The 25,810-nt window shown below is 42.7% G+C and overlaps 1 protein-coding gene across 2 annotated transcripts; it reads left to right on the top strand.

Moving 5' to 3' along the window:
• The first annotated feature begins 18,536 nt into the window (after window positions 1–18,536).
• On the top strand, window positions 18,537–22,097 carry LOC148005271 (uncharacterized). Of its 2 annotated transcripts, none has more exons than XM_087554949.1 (2): window positions 18,537–19,784; window positions 20,395–22,097. In XM_087554949.1, the coding sequence occupies exons 1-2, from the start codon at window positions 19,646–19,648 to the stop codon at window positions 21,618–21,620; spliced, it is 1,365 nt and encodes a 454-aa protein (XP_087411075.1). In that variant the 5' UTR covers window positions 18,537–19,645; the 3' UTR covers window positions 21,621–22,097. The 2 variants fall into 2 exon arrangements, with proteins under 2 accessions (XP_087411075.1, XP_087411074.1); XM_087554948.1 differs by having other exon boundaries at window positions 19,751–19,964.
• Window positions 22,098–25,810: the final 3,713 nt, after the last annotated feature.

The following is a 25,810-nucleotide window of genomic DNA, read 5'->3' as shown; positions in this document are numbered from 1 at the left end:
AAAGAAGGGGGGCATGGCTCCAGCTGGATATGTTGCAGAGGATTGTCTTACCTGGCATCACTGGGAGTTGAGCCTCTTGGTCCTGTGCAAGCTTAATGACCCAGGTTAGGGGAATGCTAAGACACTGAGGCAGGAGCTGATTGGCAGGTGGGGGAGCACCCTAATAGAGGCAGTGGGAGGGGGAGGGGACAGGGGCCTGTGGAGGGGAAACTGCAAAGGGGGGTGACTTTTGAAATATAAATTAATAAAATAACCAATGAAAATGAAAAAAATAAGTGAAATATAAAAAAACGAATTGATAATTATTAAGTCTCTTTTGCGGCATGTTTACCAGCAAAAAATATCCTGAATAGTGCAAACTTCTCTGAAAGATCTGTAAATTTTTAGGGTTATAAGTAACTTTTTTTAAAAGCTAAAGGGTTTAGGAAACTGAGAGCTCTACTGGTTTGAAGTCTTTATCATGTGCTTTTGTCATTCCCTGTGTAGCATGGGAAGTAGCATGAGACGTAAAAGTTTAGGGTTCTAATGACCAATAGTATTGTTATAATTTGTAGTTCAACAGCTTTTCTTCTTCTATTTCTTTAATGATACATTTAATTTCTTTGGTTTTTTAATACTAGCATAATTACATTGTTTCTCCTATGCTAGCCTCTCTCTAAACTCTTCCACATGTGGTTCCTCATTCTCTTTAAATTCATGGCTTCTTCTTTCATCTATATTTCTTATGTATCTATGTACGTACATATGTATTTATAAATAAAGAAATATAACATGCTCAGACTCTGTATTGTTACTTGTATATATGTTTTCAGGACTTACCCATTTGGTATTGGACAATCAATTGGTGTGCTTTTCCCTGCCAAAGACTATTATTCTGCTTCCAGCATTCTTTAGTTACTTTGCAGAGTTGTGGCCTCATGGTCTTTATGCCACGCACTTAAGTATCTATTGTTGGTCAAACTTGTTTACCTCATGTTTAGTCAGTCAGATTGGTGAGACTATGTGTGTAACTACTGTCATTGTTAGTAGGCACATAGTGCCACAGTAAATTGGCTCTTGAATTCTTCCAGCCACCTTTGTTATACTGTTCCTTGCAGTTCCCTCAAGCAGTTGTTTTTATGCTGTAATTGTCATTTGTTAAAAAGGCAGGTTTCATTGATGAAGAGTGAGAAACTGATAACCAAAAAGTTTGTTTTCCTTTTCTTTTTCTTTTTAAGCACTAAAGTTCATGCTGAGACATCCCGTAAACTATCTGAGTATCAACCCATGGCAACTTCACCTGTGACGGTCACAGTAGTTTGTTCCGTACCATAGATTCTCACTACCTTTGTAATAATACTTTCAAGAAAAATGCTGTGCACTCCTAAAGGAAATGATCATTCACAAAGAATGCAGGCAATTTATATTTTTTCTTTTTTCCTTTTAGAAAATTCTTCTCTCATATATTACAACCAAGCTTCAGATTGTTTTTCCTCCATGTATCGTTGTCTCTACTGCCCCTATTTCCTTCCCCTTTCCCACATATCCTCTTCTCATTAGAGAGAAGTCCTCCTGAAGATAACTGAACATTGCAAAACATATTCTCATGTCAAGGTTGGTCAAGGCAAACCAGAAGCAAGCAAAAGAGTCAGAGACAGACACCACCTCACCACTTCCCTTTGTTAGGATCCCCCAAAAGAATGCCATGCTACATACTCAGACCATATTCGCAGAGGGCCAAGCTCAGACACATAGTCTCCCCAGTTATTGCTTCTGTTTCTGTGAGCCACATTAGTGTTGCTAAGCTGATTCTTCTGGCCATGTTTTTGTGGTATCCTCGACTTCTCTGGCTCCTATAGCCCTTCCTGCATTCTTCAGGATTCCCCAAGCTGTGCCTAATGTTTGGCTGTGGGTCTCTGCATCTACTCCTGTTTTCTGTTGGATAAAGCCTCTTTGATAATCATGCTAGGCTCCAGTCTATATATAGCATGATACTATTAGGAATCATTTCATTGACTTCTTATTGTTGTTCATGCATGTTTAATTCCTATCTTAGGTATCTGGACTATCCATTCTCTGGGACCAAACAGGAAGTATTGCACTAGAAACCCCTCTTGTGGCATTGGCCTCAAGTTAGACTAATTATTGGTTGGCCACTACTACAAGTTCTGTGCCACCTTTATCCCAGCACATCTTGCAGGCAGGACAAATTGTAGGTCAAAGGTTTTGAGGTTGAAATCATGTCCTATTCCCATCACTGGAAGCCTTGGTTGGTTACTGAAGATGGGCAGTTAAAGCTCTGTTGCTGCCATTACTGGGATTCTTCCCTAGAGTAACCTTTGTGTATCCCAGGGTTTTGCATTGCCCTATGTTTCCACATTATCCTCACAGTGTTTCCCCAATTCCACTTGTCCTTCCCAGTGCTCTCTCCCTTCTTCCTTCTTCTCCTACCTGAACTTTACTGTTCCCATCCCCGCACATGCCAGGTCTACCTGCTATTTATCTTTAATGATGAGGAAAACATGACAAATGGCCTGCTTCCAAATGTGTACATTATATAGAAATAAGAAGAAAAAATGGTAGAAATATAAATTCATTGATGTAATATAAAAGAAAAGAAAAAACATAGACCAAATCCAAAGTTGAATTCATTTTGTACATTCTTTGCCAAAATATTGGGTGCTGGTGAGAAGGAGTTGTTTGTATAGAAGTATGTCAGGTTACAATTGAGATTGCCTCAGTGAAGTAAGTAAAAACAATCATGAAGCACAAATGAACATCATTCCATCCTCTAGAACGTTGAGTCACTAAAGTTGCATGCTAATGGAGAATTTTCTCTCATCCAAAATAAATCAAATGGAAGTTGGGTAGAACTGCTGACCCTTGAAGAATGACTCTCTCCTTTTATCTCACATATTTTAAATAATGTGAGTAAAGTACCTCCCTGGAATTCAGTCTACAGGAAACAGCACCACAGTGCATCATAATTTATACAAATATTTAAAGGGTACCCACCATTAAATGAATGTGTAGAAAATGAAGATAAGATGATCTCTGAATAATGCATGGATATGAAATGACTCTACTAGTAATTAAACATAGAAATACAGAATGTTCAGCTTATTTCAACTGAAATATTTCTCATAATTTAATTCTGTTATTGCAAACTGTAAATGTTCATGCTTATTAGAAGTTAATAGTGTCTATTATTTCTATAAGCACAGCCATATAGTTAATGAGTTAGGAAACACTAAACTGAGTGTAGAGCATGCATAATAAACTGGCTTTGCATGTGCCTTTCTTAAACCACACTTTATACCAGGCTTTCATAAGCTTCAGAGTCTTGGTGTCTTCCTAACTTTTAAATGATAGACTATGATTTTATTTCCCACTTTAGTTTTTATTAGATATGATAACTTTATACAAGCTCTTATATTAATACATCTTTTCAACCAGGCTGTAATCCAAATCCTTAGAAAGTATTTAAAATTCTGAATAATCCAGAACCTTACATTCACTGACATTGTCTTGTGCATGCGTACCTATGCTAATTTTTAATTTATAACTAAGAACAGCAAGATATCAGAGCTAAGTAAGTAGGAAAGAGGATAATTACAACAATATGTGACAATGAATAATCTGAGTTTTATTGTAATTGAAGATTTTAATATATTTGGAACCCAGTTTATGAAAATTTAAATATAAGGAAAATATTCTAATATGCCATATATATTAATATATAGTGGGTCTGTGTGTGTGTGTGTGTGTGTGTGTGTGTGTATGTGAGAGAGAGAGGGAGAGGGAAAGGAAGGGAGAGAGAGAGAGAGACAGAGAGAGAGAGAGAGAATCCACTAAAACAAAAATCAAAATCACAATATATAAGCAAAAGATCAATTTATATTATAAAAAAAATCTTCCAAGAAAAAGAAAAAAATCTCCTAAAATAATATTGAGTTTGATTTGAATTGCTCTTTTGTTTTGAGGACAGCTTTTACCTGTGGTTTGTAGACCCTATGAGACTCCACTGAAATAAAATAATTTTTCCTTTATAAGTGGTTGAATTGTCAATTTGGTTATTGCTCTTGGTTTAGGAATGAGGCTTGTGTTTACTTCCCCTTCCAGTTTTGCATCCCCCGTCTGTCTTAGACCTGAGTAATCTCTGTGCACATTGTCACAATCTCTGTGATTTTACATTTGTATCAGTTCTCTTGTGTAGGTCTGGAAGGCCTCATTCCCTCGGTGCCCTCCCTCCCTACTGGCTTTCGTAATTGCTCCTCCTCCTCATCTGCAGAGTTCCCTGGTGCCTGATGGAAGAGGTTTTATGAAGACATCTCATTTAGGACTGTGTGTCCCGATGTTGCATTGCCAGGTTGTGATTCTTTATCTGTTCTCATCTATTGCAGGTGGAATCTTTTCTGACGATCTTTTCTTTCTTTAAATTAGTTTTCTCTCATATAATTCATGCTGACCCCAGCCTCCTCTCCCTCCACTCCTCTATTTCTCCATTACCCAGCCTCTACTGCAGATCTGTTTTTCCTCCCGTTACCTTCAGGGAGCAACAGCACTACTTGGGATATCGACTGTACATAGTATAAGATGTAGTAAGACGAGGCACGAACCTTCATAGACTGAACAAGGCAACCCAGTAAACGCAAAAGAAACCCCTATGGAGGGAAAAGAGTCAGAGACACATTCACTCTACCCTAGGTCACTGAGTGAGTCATCTAACAGTTCTCAGCCATCGAGATAGTGTTGGATATGTGCTCACTCCTGGGGCTTTGGTCTCAAGTTAGAACAGTCATTGGTTGGACACGCCCACTAACTCTAAGCCAAAATTGCTCCTGTTTCTTTTGGCGATTATTAGTATTAATTGGGGGTTTCTACACTGTCTTGGATCATTTAGTTCCCAGATAAAAGACACACAACCTTTATATTTATAAAAATCCATTAAAGTACTAGAGCTGGGCAGATATCTGCCCTTTAAGCTATTTTGTCTACTTCCCTATCATATAATTTGTCATGTTCTGCCTAGAGTGTTCTTACTCCAAATCGCCAGCCTTCATGACCATGCTTTCATGATTCACCTACCCCATGGTCTACTCTTCTATCCAATTTCTTTGCTCTTGCCTTCTCCTGGTTTTGTCTCAGAACCCAAGCCTGGGAAAAGAAAATCTACCTACCTCTTTTCTGCCCAGCTATAGGCTGTAGGCATCTTTATTAAACCAATATTTGTAAATTAAGAAGCAAGGTTAGATACCATTACTTGGTATAAATGAAGATTTTCTCATCCCTGGGAACAACTGGACCATGGAGGTAGTATTTAAAATCGCAACACATAGCAACAGACCAAACTTCAATACCTGCTCATTTTGCAGGCAGGAAGGTTTATGGATTGTAGGTTTTGTGATTGGGTTGGTGTCCCAGTTCCACTACTGGGAACCTTATAAGGTTACTGAGCAGGGCTATATCAAGTTCCAAATCCTCAATTATTAGGAGTCTTCACTAGGGTAGCTCTCATAGGTCCAAGAAAGTTTCCACTGAAGTGGCTTTCCATATTGACCCCTAATATTCAACTATTCCATTAGTCTCTTCCCAGACATTATCTCTGTTTCCTTCCCTCCTGTACCTGATCAATCCTGTTCTCATTACCACCCAAGTCCCCCTGTCTAGCCTCAAAATATATTTACCTTTTCCAAGGAGATTCTAGAGATATCTTACCTGATTCCCACTTGTAAATTACCCTCTATGGGTCTATAAATAGTACTGTGCTAATATCAACTTATAAGTGAGTACATACCATGTTTGTCTTTACAGGTCTGAGTTATCTCATTTATAATATTTTTTTTCTAGTTTCATGCCTTTGTCTGCAAACTTCATAGTATTTTTCCTAAATGCTCAATAATATTCCATTTTGTAAATGTGTCACATTTTATTCATCCATGCCTTGGTTGGGTATATACAGCCTATTTCCAGTTTTTGACTATTATGAATAAAGTTGCTATGAACATAGTTGGGCAAGCTTTTTTTTTTTTGTTGTTGTTGTTGTTGTTGTTGTAGGAAGGTGTGTCTTTTGGGTATATACCTGAGTGGGCCCTAAGATAGATCAATTCTCACATTTTTGAGAACCCAAAATGTTGATTTCCACAGTGGCTGTGTAAGTTTTCATTTTCACCAGCAATGGAAGAATGTTCTCTTTGCACCACATTCTTGCCAGCATGAGCAGTAACTAATAACAATTCTGACAGGGGAAAGATAGAATCTCAAAGGTGTTGATTTGCATCTTTAATGGCTAAGGATGATGAACATATCTTTAAAGGTTTGACAGAGATTTGAGATGTCTAAGATGTCTACTAAGAATTTTATTTTTAGATATGTGCCCCATTTTTATTCAGATTAAGTTTTGATGTCCAGTTTTTTATATTTTAAAATAGATATTTTAAATATTAGCCTTCTAGAATATATGGAGGTGGTGAATACATTTTCTAATTCTGTGGGCTTCTGTTTTGTCCTAATGATGGTGACTTTTGCCTTATGGAAACTTTTAAATTTCATAAGGTCCTATTTATTAATTTCCAATATTAGTGCCTGAGCAATTGGCATCCTGTTTAGGAAGATGTCTTCTGCACAGATAAGTTCAAGGCTATTTCCTACATTTTTTTTTCAAGTTCAGTGTATCCGGAATATGTTGAGGCCTTTAATCTGCTTAGACTTGAGTTTTATGAAGGTGTTAAGTTTGGATATATTTGTACATTTTTACATGAAAACATGCAGTTAGGTTAACAATATTTGTTGATGCTTTCCTTCATTTTTTGTGAATTTGGATTTTATTCCAATATTCCATGTGTCTGCTTTTATCCCAATATCATGCAGATTTCATTACTACAACTTTGTGGTAAATCTTGACATAAAAGATGGTGGTGACTCCGGAAGTTGTTCTGTATTGTTTAGCTATCTTGGGTATTTTGGTTTTCCTCTTGAAATTGAGTAATGTAATTTCGAGGTCTTTTATGATTCTTTTGGAGTTTTGATGGAGTTTGTGTTGTTTATGTATATTGCTTCTGGTAGGATGGCCATTTTCTTATTTTAATTCTACAAATCTATGAAGGTGGCAAATCTTTCCATTGTCTGATATCTTCTATTTCTTTCTTCAATGACCTGAAATTATTGTCATATAAGTCTCTCATTTGATTGGATACTTTGGGATGTTTTTATCAATTGTGGCTATTGTGAAGGATTTTTTCCCCTGACTTTGTTCTCAATCTGTTATTTGTACACAGAACAGTTACTGATGTATTTGAGGTAATCATATATACAGACACATTGCTGAAGAAACCTGTCAGCTGCAGCTATTTTAGGGGATGCTTATGCATGTTATCATATCATCTACCAAAACTTACACTTTGACTTCTTCCTTTTCAGTTTGTAGTCACATGATCTTCTTCAGTTGTCTTATTGCTCTAACTAGAACTTCAAATGCTGAATTGAGTAAATATATAGAGAGTGGGCAGTCTTCCTAATTTTGATGGAATTTCTTTGTGTATCTCTCCATTTAACCTGAAGAGGTTTAATTATTGAGCATTTAGGAAAAAAATTTCCTATAAGCTTGTAAATTGCCTTTATTATCTCTACGAATATGCCATGTGTTCATGATCTCTGCAAGGTTTTTATCATGAAGGGATATCACATTTTGTCAAAGGCTCTTTCTGTATCTATCGAGATGATCATGTGTGTTTTTATTCTTTCATTTTTTTATATAATAGATTACATTTACTTATTTCTGTATGCTCACCCATCTCTGCATGTCTGAAATAAAGCTACTTGTTCATGGTGGATGATTTTTTATGGATTCCTAGAATTGGATTGCAAGAATCTTGTTAAGTATTCTCAAATCTATGTTCATAAGAGAATTGGTCCATAATCTTCTCTTTTTGTTGAATATATGTATGGTTTGGAAATCAAGGTAATTGAGGACCCATAAAATAAAATTAATAATGTGTCTTATATTTTGTGTAATAATTTGAGAAGTACTGACGTTAGCACTTCTTTGAAACACTGGTAGAATTCAAGCTAAATCATCCAGACCTGGACTTTTATTGGTTGGAGACTTTTTTTTTTTAAGTATAATATCATCTCTCTCTCTCTCTCTCTCCCTTTTTATTTTCTCCGTCTTTATAAAATTGGGTATTTCTTATTTACATTTCAAATATTATTCCCTTTCCCGGTTTCCAGGCCAACATCCCCCTAACCCCTCCCCCTCCCCTTCTATGTGGGTGTTCCCCTCCCCATTCTCCCCCCATTACCGACCCTCCCCCAAGAATCCCGTTCACTGGGGGTCCAGCCTTGGCAGGTTCAAGGGCTTCCCCTTCCACTGGTGCTCCTACTAGGCTATTCATTGCTACCTATGCAGTTGGAAGCCTGGGTCAGTCCATGTATAGTCTTTGGGTAGTGGCTTAGTCCCTGGAAGCTCTGGTTGGTTGGCATGGTTGTTCATATGGGATCTCAAGCCCCTTCAGCTCCTTCAGTCCTTTCTCTGATTCCTTCAACGGGGGGGGGGGGGTGTTCTGTTCTCTGTTCAGTGGTTTGTTGCTGGCATTCCCCTACTTATTTGCCATATTCTGACTGTGTCTCTCAGGAGAGATAAACATCCGGTTCCTGTCAGCCTGAACCTCTTTGCTTCATCCATCTTGTCTAGTTTGGTGGCTGTATATTTATGGGCCGCATGTGGGGCAGCCTCTGAATGGGCGTTCCTTCAGTCTCTGTTCTAAACTTTGCCTCCCTATCCCCTCCTAACGGTATTCTAGTTCCCCTTTTAAAGAAGGTTGGGAGACTTTTAATGACTGTTTCTATTACCTCGAGTTGAAGATCTAATTAAGTTGTTTTCTGATCTTGGTTTAAGTTTTGCAAGTGGTATCTATCAAGAAAATTACCCATTTCTTTTAATTTTTCCAATTTTGTGGAGAACAGACTTGTAAACTATGGACTAATGATTTTTTAGATTTCCTTATTGTCTATTATGTCCCACTTTCATTCTTTTGATTTTGTTAATTCTGATATTTTTTCTCTGCGTTTTTGTTAGTTTGCATAAGGGTTTGTCTAACTTTTTGATTTTCACAAAGAACCAAGTCTTGGTTTCCTTGATTCTTTGTCTTGTTTTGTTGTGATTCACAGAGAGAGGGCGAAACAGAAGGAGATGGAAAGAAAGAATAGAGAATGCTAAGGAAGACTGACAAGGACACAGGACTTGGAACAGCTTAAGCACAAGCTCTCTCTCTCTCTCTCTCTCTCTCTCTCTCTCTCTCTCTCTCTCGTGTGTGTGTGTGTGTGTGTGTGTGTGTGTGTGTGTGTATGTGTGTGTTGTATGTGTGTGTAAATAATTTACATCCACTATTTAGGGTGATAATTCACCAGTCACGTGGTATAGAATATCTAACCACCCCATTGCTGTGCATGGAACATTTTCTTTCAAGTTGCTGGTTGTTGGAGTTCTAGATATTCTCAAAGAAATAAAGATTATTTCCATTGCCCCAGATCACTTCTAAGACTCTATTGTTGAAGACACCATAAACTCCACACATAGAAACTGAAGGAATAAAGGTGGAGCTGGGAAATGAACTGTGTGACAAGGTATCACGTGTGGTTCAATATTGACACTTTTGTCTTATGAGTAACCCGAAATCTCTAAATAGACTTAGGGTCTGTTAAATTGGAGGGAATGTAAGCTTGGTACTATAAACCTAATGAACTGAATTTTTTTTTTTTGGTTCTTTTTTTCGGAGCTGGGGATCGAACCCAGGGCCTTGCGCTTCCTAGGTAAGCGCTCTACCACTGAGCTAAATCCCCAGCCCAATGAACTGAATTTTTAAAGAGAATATGGATACACACATTTCTTGACCATTATATAAATCAATTAAATAGTGGAATAATTTTTGTTTTGTTTTTCAAAACTTGTTTTGAAGTCTCAAAACAGCATAATGGCTCAAAGTCATGTAATTTAATGCTAGCATTTTTGTGCTAATTATATTATTTAGAATCATTATTGAATTATGGATTGTACAAAATCTATTTTTAAAATATGTTATTTAATTAGTTTTCAATGTAACAAAAGAATTAAAATTATAACATAATTAACATAATTTTAACATAAAATAAATTGTTTCAAACAGAGTGTGGTCACCATATATGGAATGCAAAAAATAGGATAAATTCTAGATGTCAGAAAGTATGACTGCAAACTAAAAGGAAGTAGAGAAGTTCAGGCAGTTGGTTGGTCAGTTTGTGGATAGGTATTGTGATAGAGCAGATCCAGCTTAGCTGGCCTTGGAAATGCAAGACTGTGCTCAGTCTTGGACAGCTCACATTCTCACACAGACTTGGTATTTGTACAAATTTATACAGAAATCATAATTCTAACAAGAATTGGGAATGTGACCAAAGCTTTTGGGACTGTACTTTTGACCCAGTAGCTTGAAACAAGTTAGAGTCATCACAGAACAGGAAGCCTCAAGTGAGAACGTGCCTCCATACGATTAGATGCAGGAAAGCCTATTGAGACATTTTCGTCACTGGTGAGTGATGTAGGAATGAGTGCTCAGCCTCTTCTGGGTAAGGCCACCCCTGGGTTGGTGATTCTCAGTTCTATAAGAAAGCACACCAAATAATAATTCTCTCTAGCCTCTGCATTAGATTCTGTCTCCGGGTTTGTGTCCTGTTGGAATTAAGGTCCTCACTCTTTTCAAAGATGAACAATGATAAGAAGGTACAAACCAAATAAACCTTTTCCTCCCAAACTTGCTTTTTTGTCATAGAGCAATGGAAAGGTGTGTGTGTGTGTGTGTGTGTGTGTGTGTGTGGTGTCTGTATATGTATATGGTACATGGGATATGTGTATATATTAATATATATACACATATTTTATTAGGTAGTTAGGTAGGTATTTAGTAGATTCAAACCTATGCAACCAGTGTGATAGTGTTTTCCTCCATAGCCATAGTCTTTCTATCAAAACCTACATTAGTAACCCCTTTTGGGCTTGTTTGTCAGGGAGATTCAAGAGACTATGAAAACAATACAAGCTATTGAGGTTGTACTTGATCGCCTCCCAGAACTTGAAGTATGTGTCTATTGCAGCCGATGAAGGGCTTCAAAAAAATTCAGCTCAAAGTGACATGGAAACATTCCCTTTAAGGATTACCTCTCACTGAACTGGTTTGTGGTATAAAATCTTCCAAGGAAGGAAAACAATAAATAGCCTATCCAGCTGTTGTAACTCCAAAGTACAATGACCACCAAGTCAATGTATCCTCAAAAATGCATCAGTACAAAGTAGATCTTGATTATAATCAACAGTTTTCTAATTGGATTTAAGATTGACTCAATAAGAGACAATTCATGCCTGATATTCTAAAGCTTACTGATTCCCCAAGACTGCCAATGGCATATATCTTAGAGGAGAATCTACAACTGCCACTTTTCTAAACTAGTATAGTTCTTAATCGCATTGTAAATATTTATCATTATATTACAAATAAAAAAATCTATCATCCTTCCTCAAAAATACTTGTTTTTTTAATAAGTCAAAAGAATTAAGGAAAACAGCAACTGTCTAAAATATAGAGAACTGTATTTTTTTAATGAACATTGTGTGTGTGTGTGTGTGTGTGTGTGTGTGTGTGTGTGTGTGTGTGCGCGCGCACGCACGCACATGACTGAGGAATTATTCTTCATCAGGTTTCTGCTGACTAGTGGAGTATTGTCTAAATCTGGTTCTGAACACTTGGTGAGAATGCATAGTTGTACAGTGCAGTGAACTGTAAATTAAGAAATGAAATGCCTATAAACACTAATACATTAATGAGAAATAACTTTGAAAAGAAATATAAAGGGTATAGTTATTTTTTGTCCAAGTAAGTACTCATAATGACTTAAAGTTCAGGTTTCAATAGTCTATAAAGAAACAAACTTATCTTGGTAATATTATACAAAAGGTGGAACCAAAGTGATATGAATTGCATATCTAGAAGAGAAAGGAAGGTGAGATGATGTGGAAACCAGCTTAGTGACACATAAGAATGTAAATAAGATACGATCTACCAGAAAATTGCATTTATAATGAGAAAACAAACTTGATAAGATCCTTAATATGTTTGCCATGGCAGGGTCAGAATAGTGGAAGAAAATTAAGACACTAAGTAATGAAAGCGTAGATGAATGAGCAGGACAAAAGGTCTACGTTTCTTGCATTAAAGCAAGAAGTAAGTGACAGTCTTTAATTAACTTTCCCTGTGCTCCAAAGTTAATGAGGTAATAAAGAATAATTAAATATGAGTAAACAAACAGTAGTAACTATTATATGTGATAAAATAAATACCAAAACCAGAATATTTTGAGAACTTAAAAACTTAAAGCAGGTAAAATAATTTTATCTCTCTGAAATACATGAAAAGGTAACATACTTATAAGTTAAAATTATTTTCTCATTCTATTAATTCTTTGAAAATTTCATAAAATTAACTTTAATACTATTTCTGGCCCCACTCCTTTCTAATCCATCCCCACTTTGTTATGAAGTAGTTTGTGCATTATTTTGTGTTTGTACAATCTATCAGATACAATTTGTATTGTTTGTTCACACTTTGATAAGTGTACTTCACCGAAAGTAGTCAACCTATCAGAAGCCAAACCCTTAAAAAATAAAAACCAAACTGACTCTTCCTCTCCTAGACCTATCGCCTAACAATAGGTTCATATATAGGAGTGGGGCTTCATGCCCCTTCCCTATTTCTGTTAGAATTTTGACCTGTGGGTCTCTGAGGAGATCTCATGTGGAACGTCAACTATTTCTTTGATTAAGATCAAGAACCTGTTACTAGACAACACATATAATGACTTAGAGAAGAACCTGCTCCTGTTATTCTCCTAGTAAACATAGCATTAAAGCAACTCCCATGACTTAATTTTATATCCAATGATTAAGACATCCTTCAACTTTCATCACAAAGACTTCTGCTTTACAGTGCATAGCAATTAACATAGAAACTAAAAACTTGGCAAGTTGTAGATGAAAAATCCCACGCAGAGAGACCCTTACTCAAGTCTTGGGAAATCGCGGACCCCAGGCACAGAGAGACCATTTTGGATGTAATAAGCAAAGGCAAGGTTTATTACGGAGACCTATTACAGAGATCTCCGGGCCGACACATATCCCACGCAGGAGACAGAGGTGTCGGCCCCGAAACTCAAAAGTCAGAGGGTTATATAGAGAAGGCTAGGGGGTTTTGGCGTGGTTACATACAATTGGCTCATTCAAACATAGCAGTGAGAACAAAGCAGAAAGAGTACGTGTTAGAAGTCAGGGGCTTATCAGGGTCTAGAGGATGGCTCTGAGTGAGCTGGGGGGAGATGTCTTTCTGCCAGACGTCCCATGAATCAGTCCCATTAACTCAGGCTGGTTCCTGCATTCCTTTTCTTTATCTTTATGGCCTGCTATTCCTGGCGGCAGGGCTTAGCCCTGAGTTTGTGGCTTTTGGGGCTTACTCTTTTAATTTTATATTTCTAAACCTAGAATTCGTATAATTCTCCTTTCATTCCCGTCTTCTCCTACTAAATAATTCTAATCTTAGAATTTTGATATCAAGTCTCGTATTTGGTCTCACCAGTTGTCCTAACTGACTGGTACTGTTGTCTCACAACCATCAACCACACAGCACCCACTCGATTTTTAACAAAAGCAATTAACCTGTTTGTCACGCAGGAGCCAAAAACTAAAACCAAGAAAATTATTAATAATGGCCCAGCTGTAGCAGAGAGTAGGGTAGTCATCCAGGGAGATCTACTAAACTAGCTCTCGAACCATCTCTGATGTGTTTTTCTGTCTGTCTTTTGTCTAACCTTTTTCTAAGTTTATTTATGGAGTCTTTAATTACTCCTGAATGGTCTGTATAGAAGCAACATTTTTCTTTCAGTATAGCACACAGACTCCTTCTTTAAGGAATATCAGGTCTAATCTTCTTTTTATTTTGAAGGACTACCTCTGAGAGGAAGGTTAGGTATTCTTGGAGGTCAGCTAAAAAGTCCTTCCCTCTTTTTATATCTGAGTCAATGGCAGTTCTGAATCTCTATCTTTTAGAACTTTTAAACTTATATAGATTGTGATCCCTGAGGCACAGTCCCAAGAAGTGTTAGGAGTACTAACATATGTAATGTTACATCATTTGTAATAGAAATCAAGCCTATCCCCACACCTATCTCGACGGAACCCAGGACAAACATGACTGAATTTCCCTCTAGGTCCCAGCTCTCAGCCCTAACAGCTAGTACACGGCTGGTGAGGGCTGAGAATTGACGGCTGTCTGAGTGGTCAGCAGCACCAGGTATGGGCCTTTCCAGCGAGGCTCGAGTGTCTGGGCTCAGTGTAGCTGCTTCCGACCTGGAACTGATAGGATGTCTCAGGGGTCTCCAGGGCATAGGCTGTTGTCAGCTGTGAGCAGATTTCTTTCTGTATCACCTGTAGGTCTTTTAGCCTGGCACACAAATCATTATTACTATGGCACTATGACATGTTGGTTCAGTAACATCATCTAATACAGTCAGGGGAGCTGAGGCCCCATATAAGATCTCAAAGGGGGTAAGGCTGAATCTGGAAGGGGTATTTCTTGCTCTGAAGAGAGCAAGAGGAAAGGAGTGTCACCCAGTCTGTGCCAGTCTCCATGGTCAATTTGTTCAGGGTCTCTTTTAGAGTTCTATTTATTTACTCTACCTGTCCTGAACTTTGAGGTCTGTAAATATAATGTAATTTCTAATCGACCTCTAAATACTTGGCCACACCCTGGCTTACCTTGGCAACGAAAGTAGGGCCGTTGTCTGACCAGATTACCTTGGGCATTCCAGATCTGGGGAAGATTTCTTCCAGTATCTTCTTGATGATTGTAGAGGCCGTCTCTCATTTGGTGAGGAAAGCTTTTATCTATTCCTGGAAAGGTATCTATAAGCACTAGGAGATACTTGTGATCATATTTTCTTGATTTTATCTCAGTGAAGTTTATTTTGACTTTTGATTAAACTCTCTAGGTCTCTTTGTCTTGTTTGTTTGTTAAGCATTCACTTACTGACATATCTTATACTTTTTACTGTCTCTCTTGGCTAAAATCTTAAAGTCTATTATATATATTTTAACTATCTGGACAAACTTCTTATCTCTTAAATGAGTCTATTTTTTTTATTTGGCAAAGTGAGTCTTTTGTTTGTTCTCTGGGGGTGGGGGTACAGCTTTCTCCCCAAGTGTGTCATTGTCTTTTTATCTTTTAAACAACTTGGGCCTTTTCTTCTGTTGTACATTCTAAGTGAGGCCATCTCTTAGTCTAATCTCAGTTCTCAGTGGCTGTCTCCTATAGGCCTGTAACCAGGATAGGCTCCTATATAGCCATTTTTCGAGCCACTTTATCTGCTTTGTTACTGCCCCATGCCACTGAATCTCTTCCCTCCTGATATCCTGAGCAATGAATAGTACTCACAGTTGTTGGCTTCATCAGGGCATCTAAGAGATGGCAAAGACATCTGTGGCGCTGATGTGCTGGGGGGTAGAGGTTCAGCCATCCCAGATGACATTGTTTTGTCCACCATGGCAGCACCCACTTATCTCTGACCTTCAGTCATGAAGAGAACTGTTCCCGTCTGTGGACAAGGTCCTCGGCTTTCAGCAGGGGTCAATCAGCCAGTCACAGAGGTCTTTCCTCCACCCATGTGCTTCTGTCAGTGTTTGACACTCGTGCTGTGGTGGCTCCAGGTCCGGATTGGGCAGCAAGGTGACCAGATTGTCCCCAACCGGTGGAGAATCTAGTCCATGGTAGCTGACCAGTGGTCCCATCTTTTGGGACACTCTATCAGCCACTCTATCACAGCTTAAGTCCTGGATTGGGTGATAATTGTTAGTGCCCGGCTGGCAGGAGTGATGTGTTCTAAGCAGAACAGCACTAAGCCATTTATCTCCCAGCATCAGGTACTGGTGCACTGAGGTCTTAAGCTCCACATACCCAGTCTATAGATATGTATATACATGGCCTCACCCAGCCATTTCAGCCCATGCAAGCCAATTTGGAGAGCAATTTTCTCATGAGCAAGGGATAGGGGCAGTCAGGGATGACCATGAATTAGTGGGTGGGTTACCCGGCCCACGCCAAGGTCCACTGTTCTTCGGGCAGTCCATAAGTATTGTTCGTTGTCAGTAGCCCCTTGCACTCGAGGTCTTTGGATATTGGCCCACTTGGGGGGGGGGCATAGGAGCACAGGGCATTGGGTCACTGTATCCACACTTCCCTTACATAGCCAGCACTCTAGGACCAAGAAGCTCTCTAGTGGCCCCTCTTGTTCTTTCTTGGGCAGTCCCTGACCCAGTGTCCTTTTTCTTTGCATTAGGCACACTGATCTTTAGCCAGGAATTCTCTTCTGTTGTCAGGTACTATCTTCCTAGGTTCCCTAACTACTGTGGCCAGTATATGTTCCTTTCTCGTCTTTTATCTCTCTTTAGCTCTCTAACTTCTTTTTCTTTTTGTCTCTTTTCTTCCCTAGCTTCCTGTTCTTTTTACCTCTTTCTCTGTAACTTGTACTAACTCTCAGCAACTTAACTTAACCCTTTAAATTTCTGTAACATTCTCTTTATATCTTTTCCTTATCTTAGCCAGATTGGTGGGGCATTTTTTAGCCCCTCAGAGACCCACCCTTGGAGTCTGGTGGCAGACCTGGAGCACTCCCTACCTTTAGGCGTCTGAAGAGAGCAGGCAGAAGTGAGGGCTTTCCATCCATCTCTGGAACACTTTTTCTGGCCTCTAGTAGGATTCTGTCTTTCCTCGGTGGTAAAGAAGATCTGTAACAGTTACTAACAAGCATCTCAAATGGGATGGTGATAAAACAAGGGAATCTTGAGAATAGAGGTCCACTGAAGAGGGCAAATAGCATTTAGTCACACAGCTAAGCCAGGAGGCTTTCTTGGGACAAAAAGACCTTGTGTCTGTGAAACAGAAAAGTGAGCAGAGGGGCAGTCTATCTGTTACCGGTTGTCTCTCTGGACTTAGATTTTCCCTTAAGGAGTACCTCCCTTTAGTGTCAGCTCAGTGGCTTTATCTCTCAAGAGACCCATCCTCTAAATGGCACTAGGCTTCCAGTAACAACTAATAACAAAAGGATGGAGAGACGTTAGAACCTGGGTGTTAGATACTAAGCAGCTGACAAAAGAATTGTAACCAGTTCACCTGGGGCTTTCAGGACCTCAGTAGCAGCCCTTTACCAAACTTTCTCAGTGGGCTAAAGGCCCATGGAAAAGAAAACATTAATCCTGACCTTCGCCACAGCCAAAGTCTGAATTTTAAATTTTGACTGGCAAAACAAAACAAAGTTCTTTACAGTTTGTTGTAGATTTTTTGAAACTATTTTAGGGGCTTCTCTGTCCCCCAACCTGGGACATTTCGACCACAGGGGCAGGAACTGGCTGCTGTGGGGATAGGATCAAAGGCATTCTCCATGCTAATAATGACCAGCGAGAAAAGTAATTTAATGCTGGAGACTGACTCCTCTCTTGGAATAGGGCCAGCAGATAAGGTAGGCTCCCTAAAGAACTTCTCCTAATGAGCACCCTCTTTCTGTGAGCAAGAGTTGAAGGTCTGGTCACTAAAAGCAGAAATTCCTTTCTTGTTCTTGTTTTCCTTAGAGTCCTCCCCCACCTCACTCTCAGCCTTTTTAGATCATTCTTTCTGTAGCATTTCTAACACAGCCTGTCCCTTTTTTATAGCCTGTTGACAGCATTTCTGATCTTTTAGGCAGCTACGCACTAAGTGCCATACCAGCTGAAACTCCGCCTTTAAGATTCTTTGCTCCCAAGCAAAATTTAAATCCTTTTCCAGCTTATCTCAGCTGTCCACCATGAGATTCCCAGAGATCGCGAACCAAGGTGTAGTAATTCACTAAGGAATCTCTCTATAGCGTTTCTTTTTACCTTAAGCCTTTTCCTTTTAAACAGCTCCTGAAGAGCCAGAAAAATTGGGTGAGACTTGAGAAGTCCCCATGCTCACTGCAGCAGCTCCGCAGCTAGTTTCACTCCCCCCTACTGTGTGCTGCGAGCACAAGCACAGATAAAACACTATGTTTTAAAAAATTAATGTTGGCTATCAACCAACACACCGCCACTAGAGTGGGGTCCATAAAATTAAGTTTCTTACTCACTATATTTGTTTCATATCGGAGGCCTAATCTGGGGAACTTTTTTATTCACAAGAGGTTTTGTCCTCAAGTTTTTTGTTAATGTCTGTTTACACAACTGTTAACAGCAGCTAGGCTGATCAAGGAGAGTAAAGGGAGGGGCATCTCTCCTTGGGGAGGAGGCTCAAGAGAGAAAGACAAAACTCCCTGGCAGAAAACAATTTCTCTCAAGCAAATTATTTTTAACTTTTAACTTAAGCACCAAGAGGACCAAGTAAAACTCTTTGACGAACAAAGCAAACAGTTTCATTATTTCAAACACAGTCGTCAGTCCAAGATTTCAAACACAGTCGTCAGTCCAAAATTCAAAAACGAAACAAAAGCCAAAAAGACACTCGACAATACCACAGAAAACAAACCAGACAAACAAGACCAAGACAAAGCATCCTATAACCAATTTTCACAGATGCCTGGTACCATCAGTACCTGGCCCAAACTGCAGCTTAACCTTAGCTGCTTCTGGGATACCAAACACAGAAACAGAATACAGACAACAGACACTAACACGAATTCCACTTCCACTCTCTAAGCACTGACCAGAGTGAGACTCTACGTCCACTCTCTAAGCACTGACCAGAGTGAGATTCCACTTCCACTCTCTAAGTACTGACCAGAGTGAGACTCCACGTCCACTCTCTAAGCACTGACCAGAGTGAGATTCCACTTCCACTCTCTAAGTACTGACCAGAGTGAGACTCCACGTCCACTCTCTAAGCACTGACCAAAGTGAGATTCCACTTCCACTCTCTAAGTACTGACCAGAGTGAGACTCCACGTCCACTCTCTAAGTACTGACCAGAGTGAGACTTCACCAGTACCGAGACACACATATATACACACACGGCGGAACCAAAACAGAGACAGACACAGACTGACAATTGCGGCGCCGCTCACACAGAAACACTCAGACAAACATCTAACTCACCTCCAAGGGGTCTTCGGAGTCTGGGGTGGTCACGCAGATCCCGGACGAGCCCCCATTATGAAAAATCCCACGCAGAGAGACCCTTACTCAAGTCTTGGGAAATCGCGGACCCCAGACACAGAGAGACCATTTTGGATGTAATAAGCAAAGGCGAGGTTTATTACGGAAACCTGAAAGACCCACCCCATGAGTCTTAACTCAGAGTTGCAACAGGCTTGAACAAGCCCAGGCACGCCCAGATACCTAGGGCCGAGTCACCGTTAAAACTAACAGACCATAAAAGGAAAGGAATACAGAACAGACTAGGAGTACCGGATCTGGCAGGAAGGGATAAGTCCCTAGCCCCCTCCCCCCCGACATTCAGGACGTCCCAGCCCGCACGTACTCTTACCATGTTACAACCTCATTCGAATATGATTCAAACCTGCCAATGTGTGTAGCTATACCTTATTACCTCATCTTGTGAAATAACCAATCATATGTGAACATGTCTATATGCTTCGTTTAAATCCACCAATCCCCGTAACTATGCATCTGCTTCTGTACGCCCGCTTCTGCTTCCCCAAACCCTATAAAAGCCCCATGCTGGAGCTGCTGGGCGCGCAAGTCCTCCGAAGAGACTGTGTGCCCGCAGGTACCTGTGTTTTCCAATAAACCCTCTTGATGATTGCATCCGAGTGGCCTCGGCTCGGTCATTGGGCGCTTGGGGGTCTCCTCCTGAGGGAAAGGTCCTCTCCGGAGGTCTTTTCATTTTGGGGACTCGCCCGGGACCTGGAGATCCTCCGCCCAGAGATCACCGACCACCCACCGGGAGGTAAGCCGGCCGGCATCTGTCGTGTCTTGCCCTGTCTTGTCTTGTCCTGTGCGCGTGTTCAGTTCCTCTCAGTTTTGGACTCAGATCTGGGTTTTGGTCGGAGGAGAAGGCCCAGGGCCTTCGGTGTCTCAGGGTTCAGGACCCTCAGCGCCTCCGTTTGGGCGGGTCAGAGAAGGAGCTGACGAGCTCGGACTTCTCCCCCCCGCAGCCTTGGAAGACGTTCCAAGGGTGTCTGGAGCCCGGTTCTTTGGGGCTCAGCCCGTATCAGAGGGATACGTGGTTTTGGTTGGAGGAGAGGGTCCAGGACCCTCGGCACCTCCATCTGACTCTTTGTTTTGGGTTTTACGTCGAAGCCGCGCGGTGCGTCTGTCTGTTATTTGTCTGATCGTTGGATTTGTCTGTCTAATTTGTGCCCTAATTTTCTTTGAAGCTACCATGGGACAATCGCTAACAACCCCCTTGAGTCTCACTCTAGACCATTGGAAGGACGTCCGAGACCGAGCACGTGATCAGTCGGTCGAGATCAAGAAAGGAAAATGGCAGACCCTCTGCACGTCCGAGTGGCCCACTTACGATGTAGGATGGCCGGTGAACGGCACTTTTAACAAGACCACTATTTTGCAGGTTAAGGACCTGATTTTCCGCCAGAAGCCGTACGGACACCCTGACCAGGTGGCCTACATTGTCACCTGGGAGAGCTTGGCATTTAGCCCTCCTCCTTGGGCAGAACCCTTTGTGGACCCGAATTGGCTTCCTGTTTCCCCTAAACCTGTTTCCCCGAGCCCACCTGACCCTTTGGTTGCTTCTTCCTCTCTCTATCCTGCTCTAACTAAGGAAGAGTCTCCCAAAGTCCCTCCCCCGAAACCTGTCCTCCCAGAGGACCCAAATTCCCCCCTTATAGATCTCCTGTTGGAAGAACCTCCTCCGTACCCTGTACCTACAGCCCCGCCAAGAGAAGAGGAAGTGGAGCCGCCTGCTAGACCTCGACTCGAGGCGGCCCCTTCCCCTGTGGCTGGAAGACTTCGGGGACGACGCGAGGTGGCGCCAGACTCCACCTCCCAGGCCTTTCCGCTTAGACAAGGGGCTGGCGGCCAGATGCAATACTGGCCGTTCTCAGCGGCCGACATATATAACTGGAAACAACACAACCCCCCCTTTTCTAAGGATCCGGTGGCTCTCACCAACCTGATAGAATCTGTCTTGCTTACCCATCAGCCCACTTGGGATGATATACAGCAACTTTTACAGGCCCTCCTGACCTCTGAGGAGAAGCAGAGAGTGCTCTTAGAGGCCAGGAAACATGTTTTGGGGGACAATGGACGCCCCACCTTGCTCCTGGAAGAGATCGATGACGCATTCCCACTTACGAGACCTGATTGGGATTTCACCACGGCTGAAGGTAGGAGACACCTACGCCTTTATCGCCAGTTGCTCCTAGCGGGTCTCCAAGGGGCGGCACGACGCTCCACCAATTTGGCTCAGGTGAAACAAGTGGTACAAGAGGCTGCGGAGACTCCCTCAGCCTTCCTAGAGAGACTTAAGGAAGCTTATCGCATGTATACCCCTTATGATCCAGATGATCCAGGACAAATGACAAATGTCTCCATGTCCTTCATCTGGCAGGCAGCACCATCAGGGCCAAGCTACAGAGACTAGAAAATTTACAAGGGTATACACTGCAGGATTTACTTAAGGAGGCAGAAAGAATTTATAACAAGAGAGAGACACAAGAAGAAAAGGAAGATAGAGTACGTAGAGAAAAGGATGAGAGAGACCGAAAAAGAAGCAGAGAGTTGAGTCGAATCTTGGCCGCCGTAGTTCAGGGTCAAGAAAAAAGGGGAGAGAGGGTGGGAGTTCGAAAGGGGCCAAAGCTAGATAAGGATCAATGTGCGTATTGCAAAGAAAGAGGACACTGGGCCAGAGATTGCCCTAAGAAACCCAGCGGGCTCCGAAGACCCCGCCCACAGACCTCCCTCTTGGCCCTAGATAAAGATTAGGGAGGTCAGGGCCAGGAGCCCCCCCCTGAGCCCAGGATAACTCTTGAAGTTGGGGGGCAGCCAGTCACCTTTCTGGTGGACACAGGAGCCCAGCACTCAGTCCTCACCCAGGCCCCTGGACAACTCAGCGACCGGACGGCCTGGTACAAGGAGCCACTGGCAGCAAGAGATACCGTTGGACTACAGATCGACGGGTTCAGCTGGCTACTGGTAAGGTGACCCATTCCTTCTTACATGTTCCGGACTGCCCATACCCTCTGCTGGGCCGTGACTTGCTTACCAAATTAAAAGCTCAGATCCATTTTGAAGAAGGAGGGACCCGAGTAACCGGGCCCCGCGGTATTCCTCTTCAGATTTTAACCCTTCAGTTAGAAGATGAATATAGATTATATGAACCAGAACAGGACAAGCCAAAATCTCCAGAAATAGACTCTTGGGTCACGAAATTCCCACTGGCCTGGGCGGAGACTGGCGGGATGGGGTTGGCGCTCCAACAGCCTCCCCTAATTATCCAGTTAAAGGCCACCGCGACTCCTGTCTCCATTAAACAGTACCCCATGTCATGGGAAGCTTATCAGGGCATAAAGCCACATATCAGGAGGCTCTTAGACCAAGGCATCCTAGTCCCTTGCCGGTCACCCTGGAATACGCCTCTGCTACCTGTTAAGAAGCCCGGCACTGGAGACTATAGGCCAGTACAAGATTTGAGAGAGGTCAACAAAAGAGTAGAAGATATTCATCCAACTGTCCCAAACCCTTATAACCTACTCAGCACCCTGCCTCCCACCCATACTTGGTATACGGTCTTAGATCTGAAGGATGCTTTCTTCTGCCTCCGGCTGAGCCCAGAAAGCCAGCCCTTATTTGCTTTTGAGTGGAAAGACTCTGAAATGGGGCTTTCGGGACAGTTGACTTGGACAAGGTTACCACAGGGTTTCAAAAACAGCCCAACGCTCTTTGATGAGGCCTTACACCGGGACTTGGCTGACTTTCGAGTCCAGCATCCCACTCTTATACTTCTTCAGTTTGTTGATGACCTTCTTCTAGGGGCCACTTCTGAGACAGCATGCCACCAGGGAACAGAATCCCTCTTGCAGACTTTGGGGCGATTGGGCTATCGAGCTTCTGCCAGAAAGGCTCAAATTTGCCAGACCCAGGTTACTTATTTAGGCTATCAACTAAGGGACGGACAGCGATGGCTGACTCCGGCTAGGAAACAGACCGTGGCCAACATCCCAGCCCCAAGAAATGGCCGACAGCTACGGGAATTCCTAAGAACGGTGGGATTCTGCCGCCTCTGGATTCCTGGGTTTGCCGAGATGGCAGCCCCCTTGTACCCTCTCACTAAACAGGGGGTGCTCTTCCAGTGGGGGGCAGAACAACAGGAGGCATTTGATAACATTAAACGGGCCTTGCTGTCCTCCCCTGCCTTGGGTCTCCCAGACATCACCAAGCCCTTTGAACTATTTGTGGATGAGAAGCAAGGGTATGCTAAGGGGGTCCTAACACAAAGACTGGGACCCTGGAAGCGCCCGGTAGCCTACCTGTCTAAGAAATTAGACCCTGTGGCCTCCGGTTGGCCACCATGCCTGAGAATGGTGGCAGCCATTGCCGTCCTAACTAAAGACGCTGGGAAGTTGACCTTGGGGCAGCCACTCACCATCCTGGCACCCCATGCAGTGGAGGCTTTGATAAAACAGCCCCCTGACCGCTGGCTCTCCAATTCCCGCATGACCCACTACCAAGCCTTGCTACTGGATGCGGAACGGGTCCAGTTTGGGCCCGTGGTCGCTCTCAACCCAGCCACTCTGCTTCCTTTGCCAGAGGAGGCAGAACAGCACGACTGTCTGCAGATCCTTGCAGAAGTACATGGAACCAGACCAGACCTATCGGACCGACCTCTCCAGGATGCTGACCATACGTGGTATACCGATGGTAGCAGCTACTTGGTGAACGGGGAACAGAAAGCTGGAGCCACGGTCACTACGGAGGACAAAGTGATCTGGGCAAGCGCCTTGCCTGTTGGTACCTCCGCACAGCGGGCTGAACTCATTGCCTTAACCCAGGCGCACAAAATGGCAGAAGGTAAGAGGCTGAATGTATATACAGACAGCCGCTACGCCTTTGCTACAGCACACATCCATGGAGAGATCTACCGGAGAAGAGGGCTGCTCACATCTGAGGGTAAGGACATTAAGAACAAGACTGAAATTCTGGCCCTCCTGGCAGCTCTGTTCCTACCAAAAAGACTGAGCATTATACATTGCCCAGGGCATCAGAAGGGACACAGCCCCGAGGCACGGGGAAATCGGCTAGCTGATGTCTCAGCGCGTGAGGCCGCCATGGGCACCCAAGTTCTGTCCTTAAAAGACCAAGATCAACCCACGTCTCCACAGCCGGAACAGACCGGTTGGCTCTACACCACGGAGGACACAAAGCTCCTACAGAAAATGGGGGCCGTTTGGTGCCCACAACTAAAACGGTGGGTCTACACAGGGAAAACAGTTATGCCTACAAAGATGACCTTTGAATTAATCTCCTACCTACATAAATTAACACACCTGGGACTCAAGAAGATGAAGACCCTCTTAAGACGAGAAGAGATTGACACCTACCTCCTGGGACGAGATCAGGCCTTGAGGGAGGTGACTGAAAGCTGCAGGGCCTGTGCTCAGGTAAACCCAGGAAAAGCTAAAATTGGACAAGGAGTCCGTCCCCGAGGACATCGGCCTGGTACCCACTGGGAAATTGACTTCACTGAAATCAAGCCTGGTATGTACGGACACAAATACCTCTTAGTGTTCATAGATACCTTCTCCGGATGGGTAGAGGCTTTCCCCACGAAACATGAAACGGCCAAGGTGGTGACCAAGAAGCTCCTCGAAGAAATCTTCCCCAGGTATGGAATTCCCCAAGTATTGGGGTCAGATAACGGGCCCGCTTTCGTCTCCCAGGTAAGTCAGTTGGTGGCCAAGTTATTGGGGATTGATTGGAAGTTACATTGTGCTTATAGACCCCAAAGTTCAGGACAGGTAGAGCGCATGAATAGAACAATTAAGGAGACTTTATCTAAATTAACGCTTGCAACTGGCTCAAAGGATTGGGTGTCCCTACTACCCCTAGTCCTATACCGGGCCTGGAATACACCAGGCTCCCATGGCCTGACTCCCTTTGAAATAGTATACGGGACCCCACCCCCATTTATCAATTTCTTTGATTTAAACATCGCTGAATTCGCTAATAGCCCTTCCTTGGCAGCACATCTTCAGGCCCTACAAATCGTGCAGAGAGACATCTGGAAACCTCTAGCCGCGGCCTACCAAGACAGGCTTGAACAACCGACGGTGCCGCACCCGTTCCAGATCGGAGACACCGTGTGGGTGCGCAGACATCAGACCAAGAATCTCGAGCCTCGGTGGAAAGGACCCTATACAGTTCTCCTGACTACCCCGACAGCCTTGAAGGTAGACGGAATTGCGGCTTGGATCCACGCATCTCATGCCAAGGCAGCCCGACCTGAGGAAACGGCAGATCACAACATCGCGCCCCAGACATGGAAGGCTCAACGCACTCAAAACCCCCTAAAGCTAAGATTTTCACGTTGTTGCTCTTAACTGTCTTATGGACTAGGGGTGGGGCGAGTCTGGGGGCTAGCCCCCACCAGGTATATAATATGTCCTGGATAATAACTAATTTAGAGACGGGCTGGTCTCAAGTCCTAGCTAATGGTAAGCATGCTGAAGGAACCTGGTGGCCCCCTTTGACTTTCGACCTTTGTCAACTGGCTAAGGACTCCTGGGAGCATACTGAGCGGACTCCCCACAACTCATACCCACCCTGCAGACACTC

This window comes from Rattus norvegicus, chromosome 6, assembly GCF_021556685.1.
Source record: "Rattus norvegicus strain SHRSP/BbbUtx chromosome 6, alternate assembly SHRSP_T2T, whole genome shotgun sequence".
NCBI lineage: Eukaryota > Metazoa > Chordata > Mammalia > Rodentia > Muridae > Rattus > Rattus norvegicus.
This window is presented reverse-complemented; position numbering and strand designations above follow the sequence as displayed.